General features: G+C 42.7%; 1 protein-coding gene across 4 annotated transcripts in view; it reads left to right on the top strand.

The window, feature by feature from the left end:
• GRIA4 (glutamate ionotropic receptor AMPA type subunit 4) overlaps window positions 1–12,406 on the top strand; it is a 418,357-nt gene that overhangs the window by 244,152 nt on the left and 161,799 nt on the right. For all 4 annotated transcript variants that reach the window (XM_019530259.1, XM_019530260.1, XM_019530261.1 and 1 more), the window contains exon 4: window positions 1,383–1,567. In XM_019530259.1, the coding sequence (XP_019385804.1) occupies window positions 1,383–1,567 (185 nt within the window). The remainder of the gene's footprint in view (window positions 1–1,382; window positions 1,568–12,406) is intronic.

Raw genomic sequence — 12,406 nt, 5'->3', positions numbered from 1 at the left:
TGACTCCAATCGACAGGGTTAGGCACCTAGGATCCCTATACAGTCATTAGAAACTGCTGCTTTCAAAGATGAATCCAAATCACTGTATTTGAGCTGGGATGTCTCTACAGTAAACTACCAGGAAATGGTAGGCATAGGAATGTATCCGACTTCCTGCTCTTCTTCAGGATTAGGCATCTGGCTCATGATTATGCAGTGGCCATCACCTCATCTTGGAATTCAAAAGCACATAAGAATGGCAGCGCTTTTCCTTCTTGAGTGTTGGCTGATTGCGGGCTGCCCACATTTTAGTTTAGTGGTGGAAACATTCATCCAAGAAGTAGGATACCTAACCATGTAATATAGGTTACCCTGGTTTACAATGGGCGATATCCAAATGATAGACATGTAAGTCACAAATGCTCCAGATCAGCCATGCTGCAGTGGGTGAAACCTAAGAGGTTTTCACCCACTGCAGCATGGCTGATCTGGAGCATTTGTGACTTAGATGTCTACTGCTTGGATTTCACCTATTGTAATTATGCTCCTTAGGATGTCTTCTATGAATACTGGCATGTATCTCAGAACACTGTCTACAAACAGTGTCACACCAGTTCAAACTGACTGTGATTTGACTTTCTGGATCTTTACTCTTCTAGAAGAAATCATCCAATGTTTAGGGTTTTAAGCCGCCTTGAACAAATGATGAAAAAGCAGAAGTTTTTAAAGAAGAAATTGCCTTTCCTCTCTGATAATTATCTTTGCAGATGGCAAATGGGACATTGTGATGACGATAATACTTCTGTAATGGCTTTCATTCAGTTATCTGAAAGCGCTTCTCAGTCATTAATTAGTTAACATCATCCCCACAGTTAGTTAACAATATCCCCATGAGCTAGATAAAAGTCATTTCCATTTATCCACTTATTACTCAAAATAATCATATAAGTGCTAGTAATACAAATTATTATTATTGCATAGATAATTTATATGTTGTGCTAGTCACAGTAACTAGTACGGATAAAACTAGAAGCTGTGACTTCCAGTTCCCTTTCTATGGCTATGTCTATGCATGATGCTACATTGCTATAGAGATGTGCCGCAGAGAAGTAGTGTTGACAGGCAAAAACCATGATGCCGACACTATGCCACCATAGTAATGAGCTACCTCATTATAACACAGTGCTACAGCGACATAGCTGCTAAAAATAACAGTGCACCATAATTTAGTACTTGCTAAAGCAAATACTAAATGATGGCATAGTAACAACTGTGCCATGGGGGGCATGTGTAGATGCATGTTGTTAGACTGAGCATTAAAGGACTTAGTATTAATTAATAACAATTATGATCCATAAAATGCAGAGATTGTGTTATTAGTGAATTGTATCCTTTTCTTTTAGGTTATTCAATACTTCAAGCTATTATGGAAAAAGCAGGACAAAATAGTTGGCAAGTCAGTGCCATCTGTGTGGAGAATTTTAATGATGCCAGCTACAGGCGGCTTTTAGAAGACCTGGACCGAAGACAAGAAAAGAAATTCGTAATAGACTGTGAAATAGAGAGGCTTCAGAATCTTTTAGAACAGGTAATACCTGCTTTTAACGTGACTGTAAACACATTACTGTAGCTCCATAAGAGCTGCTACTAAGCTATGCCTTTCATTTATTTTGCCACGGAGAAAAGATCCACCAATTCCCACACATCCTTTTATTCAGGGGCTAGTATATTTTTCCTTCTACTTTTTCCCTATCTTCACTTTGATATGAAATTTCCATCAGAGCATCCAGCTGGTCAGAAAGAATAACCACCTCCAAGACTGCAGGTGTGTGAGCAATGGGGCACTGAATGATCCATGCAGCTCTCACATTAGCCCAGAGTCTTAATGCATCTGTGCCTTATGAATTTTGAATCAAGGTCTGTGGCTTCACAGAACTACATGCTGATACCAAGTTAGAAAGTGCCCCCATGTTTATTTTAAGAAAAAAAAGAATTCTTGTTTTGTTTAAAGAAATCACTTTTTTTGGTATTCAAGACTATTTAACATTCATCAAAAAGCATAAGAAGTATATTTCAAACCATAAAAGGTCTTTAAATAATTATGACACTCATTTAAAGGGGAGTTGTATGACAGTTACCACAGCATTTGTGAACATGAAGGAAAGTAAAATAAGTTGGGGGTAGTGTGCTACCCTTTCTTCATTAATGAAGGCTGCAGTAGTGTAAGGAATAAGAATAAATTATCCTATGCCTGACACTTTGTAGTCATCTTCATCTGTATAAATTGGGTGTAATATGCTACGTCCCTGATCTGGAGAATCCTGCCACCTAAGCATCGTTATTTCTTGAATAATAGGAAAAATAATGATTTGGAAAAAGCATTTTGCTAAATTATAGGAAAATAATTTAGGGTGGTAGATTCTTTTTGTTTCTCACATAATCCCACATACTATGTTAATGCACTGGAAGTGTATTTTTCCATCCCTTCTGCTACAGCCTAAGTATTACAGTGAACGAATGCCCTCTAGTGGCATATAGCTTAGTGTAGCATTTGCTTCATTTTTTTTTTTTAAATATTAGGTATTTCTGTAAGTTTTAGTGTTTAAAACTTTAGTGATATGTCTTGCTGTTATGGACATATAAATATAGTATGACATTGTGATACTGAACTATATAAAAACTGTTTCTAAACATCATTTTAGATCAATTTTATAGTTGTCAATTTCAGAAAAGTAAACAAAACAAAAAAGAAAAGGGAAGAAATTAAGAATGAATAGTATGATTGCATTTAGGCAGGTCCTATGTATTGTTTGGGCAATTACTTTTTGAAAGGTTTCACTCTTTGTTCAGGTAAGATAAGGACATGATTCTGCACCACTGAAATCAGTAGGCATTTGCAAAAGATTTGTGTTTACAGAGGCTAGGATTCACACTGGAAAATTCAAAATGGTAGTTTTGAAAAATCAGACATTGGTTTCATTTTCCTGCCAGCAATCTCTCAAGAGCAGGTATGGTGGCTTCAAAGTAGTCTAAACATTAAGCTGTTTTTCTCTTTATCTACAAAGATGATTTAATTCAATTTGTCTCCCTTATAAACCAACATTCTTTTTTGCTCCAATCCCCTTGAATGGAGAAGTGAACATTAATTATGACTATTTTTATAATTCTTTGAGGGGTACAAGTAGGCACTCTGTTGTGCTTTTTGAAAGCGAATTATTCTGAAAGCAAATTATTAATTTAGCAAGTAAAAATCTTATTAATGAGATCTTAATGCAAAGTGCTTTGGTTTTAAATCTTTGCTGAGGAATGGGGAAAAACTGACATGTTTTTGTGTGTGCAGATTATTACTATGTCTTAAAGAAGCACAGGGTTTGGGGTTTCTTCAGTTCTGAACAGTTCTGCCTAGAAGGGCCTGTATGCTTTCCTACTTCAGGATCTCCAAAATTCTAGTTTATGGTGATTTCAGTAGCTGTGTAAAGACAAAAACAAAAAGAAGATAATTGTTTATATTTTAAATGATTCCTAGCACCTGTTCCTTGAGAGGCTAGCCCCAACCAAGCCTTCATCACTAGGCTTGAAAAGAGATATGCAGCTTCTACTATTGCAGTTAACAAACTTCAAAATTAATACTGTTTAATTTATGTAAAATGAGTTACTCAAGTTTCCTGAAGAGCCTATGAAACAGTCATCTCATCTAAAGTCCTTATATTGACAAGTATTGTATAAAAACAATGTCAGTCTTTAGGACAGCAGCCCTTTGTGGAAAAAATAGAGAATATGTTGGAAGGATTTGAAATGAGCATTTATGCTGTTGCCTGAAATATAAAGTTCCTGCATTTCTGACTTTCCCAATTCCCTGCTGATCTATTTTATCCAAATTTATTTTTAAAAGGTGTCCTTTTGTAAAAAATAAATTAGATTTAATTGTTCTATAAGTGGGTTCTCTTAGAAGAAGACCATTCGATACCATAAAAGGTCTTCCTTCTAATGCAAATCCATAGATACATATGATCAGGTGTAAATTAACTTGCATTCTCTGGCCTTTATTCGCATACATACAAATAGATACGTCTGAGAATTTTCCTGTGAAACATTTTCTTTGTAAAATGCTAGTAAGTGAAATATCATGTGGATTGAGATTGACTATAGGATTTCTGCATGTGGGGCTTTGAGAAGGCCCAGGCCATGCAGCCTGCCTTGGGTCCAGGGCTTTCAGGCCTTCTAGTATAGAACTGGCATGCTGGGAGCCTGGAAGATCCAAAACCCCAGGAAGTGTTCACTCTAGTTCAGGCTTCAAGTTCTAGTTTGAGAACGTGAGTTTGAAAGCAACACATCATGAGCACTTTCCTGGAATCAGAGAGACCCTAGAGTTCCAGCACGTGTAGTTCCATAACAGCCCTACAATTAGAACTGCCCCAGGGTAGGCAACCACCTGGATATTCAGGCAAAGTACAGAAGTTGTACCTATTGTGTAGTACACATGCAGAAAGCGCTCTATAGCCATAGCAAACAGATGGTCAGGGAACATACAGTGCTGTAAAAATGGCAGATACCACTCTAAGATAACTCAACAGGGTACCTAGAGAGGTGGTAGAATCTCCATCCTTGGGGGTTTTTAAGACCCATCTTGACAAAGCCCTGGCTGCAATGATCTAGTTGGGGATGGTCCTACTTTGAGCAGGGGATTGGAATAGATGACCTCCTGAGGTCCCTTCCAACCCTCATTTTCTATGATTCTATGATTCTAAAATAACCCTGGTTGGATGTAGTATCAGACTTCAGCGGTGTAGGTTAGAGCGCTATAATGAACCTTTGTACCACTTCCCATCACAGCTCACAGTAGGTCATATTCTGCTGGCAACCCAGGGTGGCACTCTAGCCTCAGCCAGAGTTCAATTTCTCTGCCTGAGTGCCAGGCCAGCCCCAGCCCCAGCCCCAGCCCCAGTCTGTCACTGACAAAGAAAGCCTTTGCCTCCAGGTCTATCTGTACCCTTCCTTTGGGTAGCATAGATCCATCCACACAAAGAAAACTGCTTATTGCTGAATATCTTTTATTGCTTATTGTCATGGGTGCAGGTAAGCAAGTACTGAATGTGCATCTGTTGCTGTTTTCCTCTGCTCATGGTTAACTTCTCTTAAGAATTGAGTCATCTGCACTGATTTCTGGCAATGGGCAGTAGAAAATGTACTTGAACATGCCCAAAATGTACATTAGCACACCCACACATACTAATATATAGCATCACTACTTTCCAACTTCTCTGGGGAAACTGAATGCATCTGTAAAATGTAGACTGTGAGAAGCACTTACAGTATATGTGCTTCTCCTACTCTGCCTGTGCCCAACATAGGATGCAGGACCAGAAAGCTGTGAGACCACAGACACAAAGCCTCAGAAATCTTGGATGCATTCAATAGCCCATAAAGAAGCAAAAAGTATGTCTCTATTCACATGTCTTAAAGCCAATTTCTAATAATTGTGGTCACTCTAGTAATGGTTTGGAACCATGTGCAAGCGATAGAAAGCTGGTTCAGACAGTCTGTTACAGTGTTTGAGGTATGCTGCTAGGAGTCCCATAGATGTATACATAGGGCAGCTGGCTTCAGGAACTCTCTTTTTTGCCAAGTTTGCACACTGTTTGTTTCATTAATTACCATTTTACAGTTGTTGCTTTTCATAGCTATATGAACAGTAATATCTAGTGGTCTTGCTAGCCATAAAGTAGTGTTCTTAGAGAAATCCCCCCATTAAAAAAACCTCTAGGATCTATGATGTTCCCCTTAGGAAACATCTGACATTTTTCAATGGAAGGAGGGAAAACTCTTTCCCCACCTTCCCAATCTTCTGCCTGCAAAAAAGCAGTGATTTGATTTTCCCTTCTGAACCCAGTAGATTACCTAAAATTTGTACACAATTTTGGAAGCCACCAGACTCTCCTGAATCCCTAGTGAGTAGAGTCAGTCAAGTCCCATTTGCCAGTTTATGCCCCAGAAAGGATGACTTAGGATCACCATGTACTTGGTACCATGTCAGTATTACATTAGTTCCTTTTATTGCCTAATTAACTGGCACTCTGTCATTACGAGTCAATCAGAGGCATTGTGTATTTGCACAATGGAGTTATGATCTTCCTAGTCCAGGACAATTATTTTTTAGTCAAAGTTTTAAAAGGTATATAATTGTGTGTATCTTGGAAAGTGGTCTACTGAATAGTGCAGTGAACTTTGGGGGAGGTGGAGAGATTTTTTTTATGTTTATCGCAGCCCTTTAGTCACATGCAAGTTTTTGAAATGTAGTGACACTTAAACCTGAAATTGGAATAATTTTCCCTGGATTTCAAGTGGAGCAGGATCAGGTCTGTACCATTTACTCTATAAGGTACATCTCCAGCCTGCGCTTGTTTTGTCTCCTAGCAGTGAATTAGACAAATTGCCTGAGCTGGGGAAACATCACTTCCCCAGCTGGGTAATCATGAAGAGCAGTTACAAGTATGCAAAAATTCTACAGTTTGGGGAAAGGGGAGAGAGAAGACAACACATTCAGGGGTGGAAGCAGCCAACTAAGGATTATCAGGTGAATCTGCTGAGCTCTATACATCTACATAAAGTAAGAAAGGGAGCCAGTTATGTGTGGGTATAAATTAGGAAGCAAATGTTGCCTGAAATATTTTAGTAGCGCTCCACTCCCTGCATCTTAAAGCTTCTGTGGAAAATAATTATAACCAAAAAATAAACTGTAATTCTTGGTTTTGGTATCTGCAATCCATAATATTTGCAGTCTCCATCTTGCATTCTCCGGAGTAATTTCAGATGCATCTGATGCTCTATGTAGCTGCTTACACTCAGAAGTATTTTGTAATGTTCGGATCCGAATGGTGCCTTGGTCAAACCAAGTTTGTGTTTGCCTGGGATTTAGGCTAGTTCTCAACTCTGAATCAAAAACTCTCTAGACTTGCCTAGTTCGTTCAAAAATCACTTTTGTGTACAGAAGAGATAAAGCCTTAAACATGACATTTCAATTTAGGTATGGGGGGAAATGTTTGTATTAGAGTCTTGGATCTGAACCTGGCAATTGGTTTTGGTTCCAACCCTAGAATAGTTCTCCTTATGTCTTTTCTTGAAGGGTTACAGCTCCAGATAACGGAAAGTAATGAAAGGAGATAATTTCTCCTTACCTCTGTCTCAGACCTTCTCTGTAATCTTTCTTTTAAAATCTCTTGCCTCTCAACACCACATGTGCCACCACAAGTCATCTCAACTTTCTACCTTGCTCAGGTTTATAAACTACATATCTAGATGTATTTATTTCTTTTTAAAACTATTGAAATGAATTCATAATAACAAAAACCAACCATTTAACAGTGTGTTTGCCTTGTGCATCTTCACTTGTGACATCTATATTTATATTGGAAACTCCATATAGGGACTTTATACAGTGCCAGTTAAGGGATGGTGAAAAAAAAAAGGAAAAGGAAAAAATGAAATTTAATAAAATTTAGCAAGTACTATTTGACATTGACATTCATAACATCCCACTAATAGAATCCACTACACTAAAGTCCTCCAAGCTCTAAGGGTATAACGTACAGGTGGCTGAGTTGAGCCCTAAATATTTTCCATCCCCCCTTCTTTTTTGGAGAAAAGGCTCCTTCCATATCCTTTATTTTCATTCAGTGCAGAGGGTCTCCCTCCCTTCTTGATCACTGATCATATAGCTAATAGATGATCAACTAGATAGTTCTGGGGGATGAGCATGTGGTTGGGGGCACTGAACCTCCAAGCTGCAGCAAGTAGAGAGACATTGCTTGATCCTAAGGCACCACATAAGCTTCATACTCTTGAATTTATGGTCTAGGAAGGACATGCAGCATTGCCAGAATCATGGGGCATCAGCTGAAAGCCCCTGGATAATTTGAGTTTCTGGAGGTGAACTGAGTAGCCAAACCCAAGTGAAGTGGAAGTAAGAGCCCCAAGCCTCTGCAGTGAGAGCAAGAACCATGTACTGGGAATTGCATCCTGACACATCCTCCACTGCTCCCATACATCCATCCACCCTTTCAGCCTTCCACCCACCTCCTCACATCCAGACCATTACCCACCCACAGGCATCCAAGACCCCACAGGCACTGCTATGGACCTTGGATGAACCTGGCCCGTCTGTCCCTGGGTCCAGGATCACAAAGCTGTCCATCTCCTATAAAGAGAAGTCCCTGGTCTTGGTTCCAGACTTCTGAAAGTAAGTTTCCAGGTCAAAAGCCCCCTACCCTGTGTCTCCCCTCCAAGGTTTCACATTGTTAAGTTCAGGTCATGCAGCATTCACCCTGACTCCAAACCCCCTTGCAGGGTATGCTCTCAACCCCCACCCCACCCCAAACCCCAAAGGTTTGCCATTTTATGTTAATTGGGAGGAGGGAACAAGCTGAGACATAGGCAGTGTTCACCAGATTTTCTTTATTACACACTGGAAAAATTTGGCAACTACAAAATTTTAAACTAGGCACATGTCTTCCTCATGCCACATTCTCCCACACCCTGGGGAGCACTGGGGAGGGAGAGGAGAAGCGGAGGGGGGGAGGAGGAGAGCGATGCCTGGACAGCCTGGGTTGTGGGCAGCAGTGCCTGAGATGCAGAGCCAGAGGAGCCTAAGGTAGGAAACTCATGGCTCAGTGCCTGGGCATGTTCACTTGAAGCCCTCCAGCCTTACTCATCTGGGAAGGATTCCCAGTCCACATGGTTGAGGAGGCAGTCATGTAGGCCTTCAGAGATATGGACAGCCTGCCACACTGTGGGGCAGAGGCCACGAATATTGGCAGAGGGCTCGCCCTCTCCCCCATTCCTGCACTACCTGTCCTCAGTCTTCAAAAAGAAAAACTCATGGCACTTGCCGGCAGCACAGCCTGCTATCATCTGGTGCAGATCCGGGGGCCCATACCCCCATGAGGGTTGCAGCCTGCACCCAGCACCGGAAAACACTGATGCTGCTGTCAGCCCAGTAGTGGGAGGTGGAGTGCAGCCCTGGCTCTCCCTGCTTCCTGCTGCCAGGCTGCACTCCAAGTGGCTCCACAGCCCCATGGAGCTCAGCCCAGTAGCTGGAGGTGGAGCACCACCCTGGCTCTGCCCTCCTCCCACTGCTGGGCTGTGGAGCTGCTTAGAGAGCAGCCTGGTGGTGGGAGGCAGGGAGAGCTGAGGCTGCGCACTGCCTCCCACCACCAGGTTGAGCTTCACATGGCTGTGGAGCCACTTAGAGCACAGCCCAGTGGTGGAAGACAGGTAGAGCCAGGCTGTGCTCTGCCTCCCACCGCCAGGCTGAGCTCCATGGGTCTCTGAATGACCCATGGAGCATAGGCTGGCAGCAGGAGACAGGCTGAGCCAGGGCTGCACTCTGATCGGCTCTGCCAGCCCCATGGAGCTCAGCCCAGCAGTAGGAGGTGGGCAGAGCCAGGGCTGCACTCTGCCTCCCACCACTGGGATTTGCTCAGTGGGACAATGGAGCTGCACAGAATGCAGTCCTGGCTTTCCCCTGCCTCCTGTTACCAGATTTGCCCATCAGTTTGGGGTGTGCTCATTTAGAGGTACATTTCTGGGGGTCTCTGTAATTCTATCAATGTGCTGCTTGTGTTACTTGTGTTTCTCTGTGGAGCTGTATCTCTGCAAGTCCTCACCCCCAATGGAGCTATCTTGCAGGACTCAGTTTCAATGGGGCTGGGTTCCGCCAACCACTGAATCAGTCAAACACATGTACGCACATACACTCGCAGATCAACAGGACATGTCTGAGCCAGGCCAGGTTATTTAGCATTGACAGGCTAACACCCTCATATGCCTTGAACTCAGGGCAACAATAAAATGCAGTCAGACATGTGGGTTAACAGAGCACATCTGAGTCAGACCGGACTGTTCAGTATTGATAGGCTAACACCCTCATGTGCCTTGAACTCAGTTCATCCCTTATTTCAGCAGGACAATAATAAATGCAGTTAGACACACATACACACACACTAACAGAGTTCGTCTGAGCAGGCTGGATCTGATCAACACTTTCAGCTGATACCCTCATGTACTGCAAAACTCAGCAAGTCACAATCTCTTGTCACAGTGGTCTTAGTAGTAACCCCCTTGATGAGCTGACTGCACTGTGGGTTTGGGTATTACAGGGATCTTTGGCTTAGGTAAAAGGAGTGTTGCTGCAGAGCAAATGGGGAGGTCAAGGGGAAGAAAGAATAGGGGAGGTTCAGAGAGAAAGTATAGCAACCAGCTTGACCATAAAAGTTATTTATTGCCAGGTATATGAATTTATGATGAGAGCAGTAATAATAACCATACTAGAGAGATGCAAATAAACAGTTACGATATTTCACACTTAGCTTTTGGGGGAAATCTAGCTCGAGTTTGATTAGCAAAAGTCAGGTTTAGAAAGCTGTACCTGGAGTAAGAGAATAAAAGTCAGGTTCCTGGAGGCAGAGGGAGAGAGAGAGTGAGAGAGAGAAAGTTGGGATCTCACCACTCAGCAAAGCTCAAACCAGTCGAGGTTTCCAGGTGTTGTTGGAGCTGGCAGACCGGCAGAGTCCTCAGCACAATCAATGGAGAGATTCCAGACAGGAAAGGAGTGGAACTGGTGCAGCTTTGGATCCAAGCACCAGGACAGAAACTTGAGCTTGGGTAGGGTTTTTTGCAGAGAACTAACAGTGGCTCAAGGGAGAACACTAGATTTGTTTAGGGGTAAACAATGGCTCATATGCTGGATAATAGGAACAGATCACTCCTGGATATGAGTGGCATTACTCTGAGGGAGCTCACAATACAGACAGGCAGATTCAGTCTTTTGGTTACCAATAGAGGAGTCATAACTAGAATTGATCTGATAAATGCTGAGTTTGGTGCATGTAGATGTAGGTTGATTAGCATTTGGAGCAGGGATACCCCATCACGCAGTGCTCCCCTTCTCTGGTCCCAGAGTTCAGTGCAGTCCTTGCCTTGGAATCTCTGTTCTCCATCCTGAATGCTAATGACAGTGCATGCCTGTTTGATTTCCCATTTAAATGAGTTGTCATCTGGTTCCATCTCAGATGCAAATGAGACCAGAGGAGTTGCTTCACTCTTATCACTGTTGTCTGGAGGGCTTTAGGTACATCTCCCACTGCATCTTCCTTGTCTTTTGTAAGTCCTTCCTCTAATCAGTTCTTGTTCAGGCAGAGGTGGGGAGGGGGAGAGTTCTTTGTGATTCAGACAGGCTGCATCCTGTGCCAGGGTTCCCCAAGAACACAAAGCTGAGAGGTAATACTTCTGCCACCAAGCTGCTTCAAAACTTGAAACATTTCAAAACTTTCAAAACATCTTGAGTGCCCTCATTTCATTTCTAAGCTGTTTCAAAGCTTTTTGTTTCATTTGAATTTCATTGTTTCAAGCTCAAAATGCATCAAAACAGCCTTGAAATGAAACATTGGTGAAATTTCACACAACCCTACTGCCTATGTCCTTAGACCAACACTGCTACAAGCAACACCCAGTTCACATTCAAACAACTAAGTGGCATTTACATAGTCAGGTGTTACAGGGTGCCATTGGCAAGTGACCCCAGGGTCACTGGCTCCTCAGTGCCCCTCTCCTCTCAATTTTCCTGCCATGCCTTGATGTTGAATAATTTAGGGAGGTTCCCTCACATCCAAAGCAGGCGGGGTGGATTTAAAGCCAGATGTCACTGCCTCATCGTTATCCATACTGCTGCAACTATTTGGGTCCAGACCCCCTTCCAGGGCCTCCACCTTGCTGTCTGCAAGCCCACCCTTCACCCTGTCTTGGCCAGCAGTCCTACTTGTCCTACTTGTCTTGAACTTTAAAGGCCAAAAAATACACCTCTGAGCCAAGCCTGTGGGCTGTCAGCCTCCACTTCCTTGGCAGGACTCAGGCCTTTTGAAGCAAGCACTCCCTACCCACTGAGGGTCAACTACAGCAGAGTCCTACATTTCAGTTCTCTGACATGCCTTCTCCACATTGCCCTGTATAGCCATGCCCATTACACCAGTTGTTAAAAACAGATTTTTTTTTTCTTTTAATGAACTGTCTTGCCCTCTGGGGCAGCAATCAAAGTCCCAGACATAAAGTTTTGACCCTTCAGACTGAAAAAGAACAACTGAAAAAAAACCCAAAATGAACATCTTACCACAACAGCAATTCACATGTCTTTGGGTCCACTCCCTGTGTGCTCCATGGCCTTGCTGGCCGGCTTCTGCAGTTTCATAGTTTCATAGTTTCTAGGGTCGGAAGGGACCTGAGAAGATCATCTAGTCCGACCCCCTGTCATAGCAGGAAAGAATACTGGGGTCAAACGACCCCAGCAAGATGTGCATCTAACCTCCTCTTAAAGACCCCAAGGGTAGAAGCCTGCACCACTTCTCTTGGAAGCTGGTTCCAGACCCTAGCCGCCTTG

This window comes from Crocodylus porosus, unplaced genomic scaffold (assembly GCF_001723895.1).
Source record: "Crocodylus porosus isolate Cpor-Errol unplaced genomic scaffold, CroPor_comp1, whole genome shotgun sequence".
NCBI lineage: Eukaryota > Metazoa > Chordata > Crocodylia > Crocodylidae > Crocodylus > Crocodylus porosus.
This window is presented reverse-complemented; position numbering and strand designations above follow the sequence as displayed.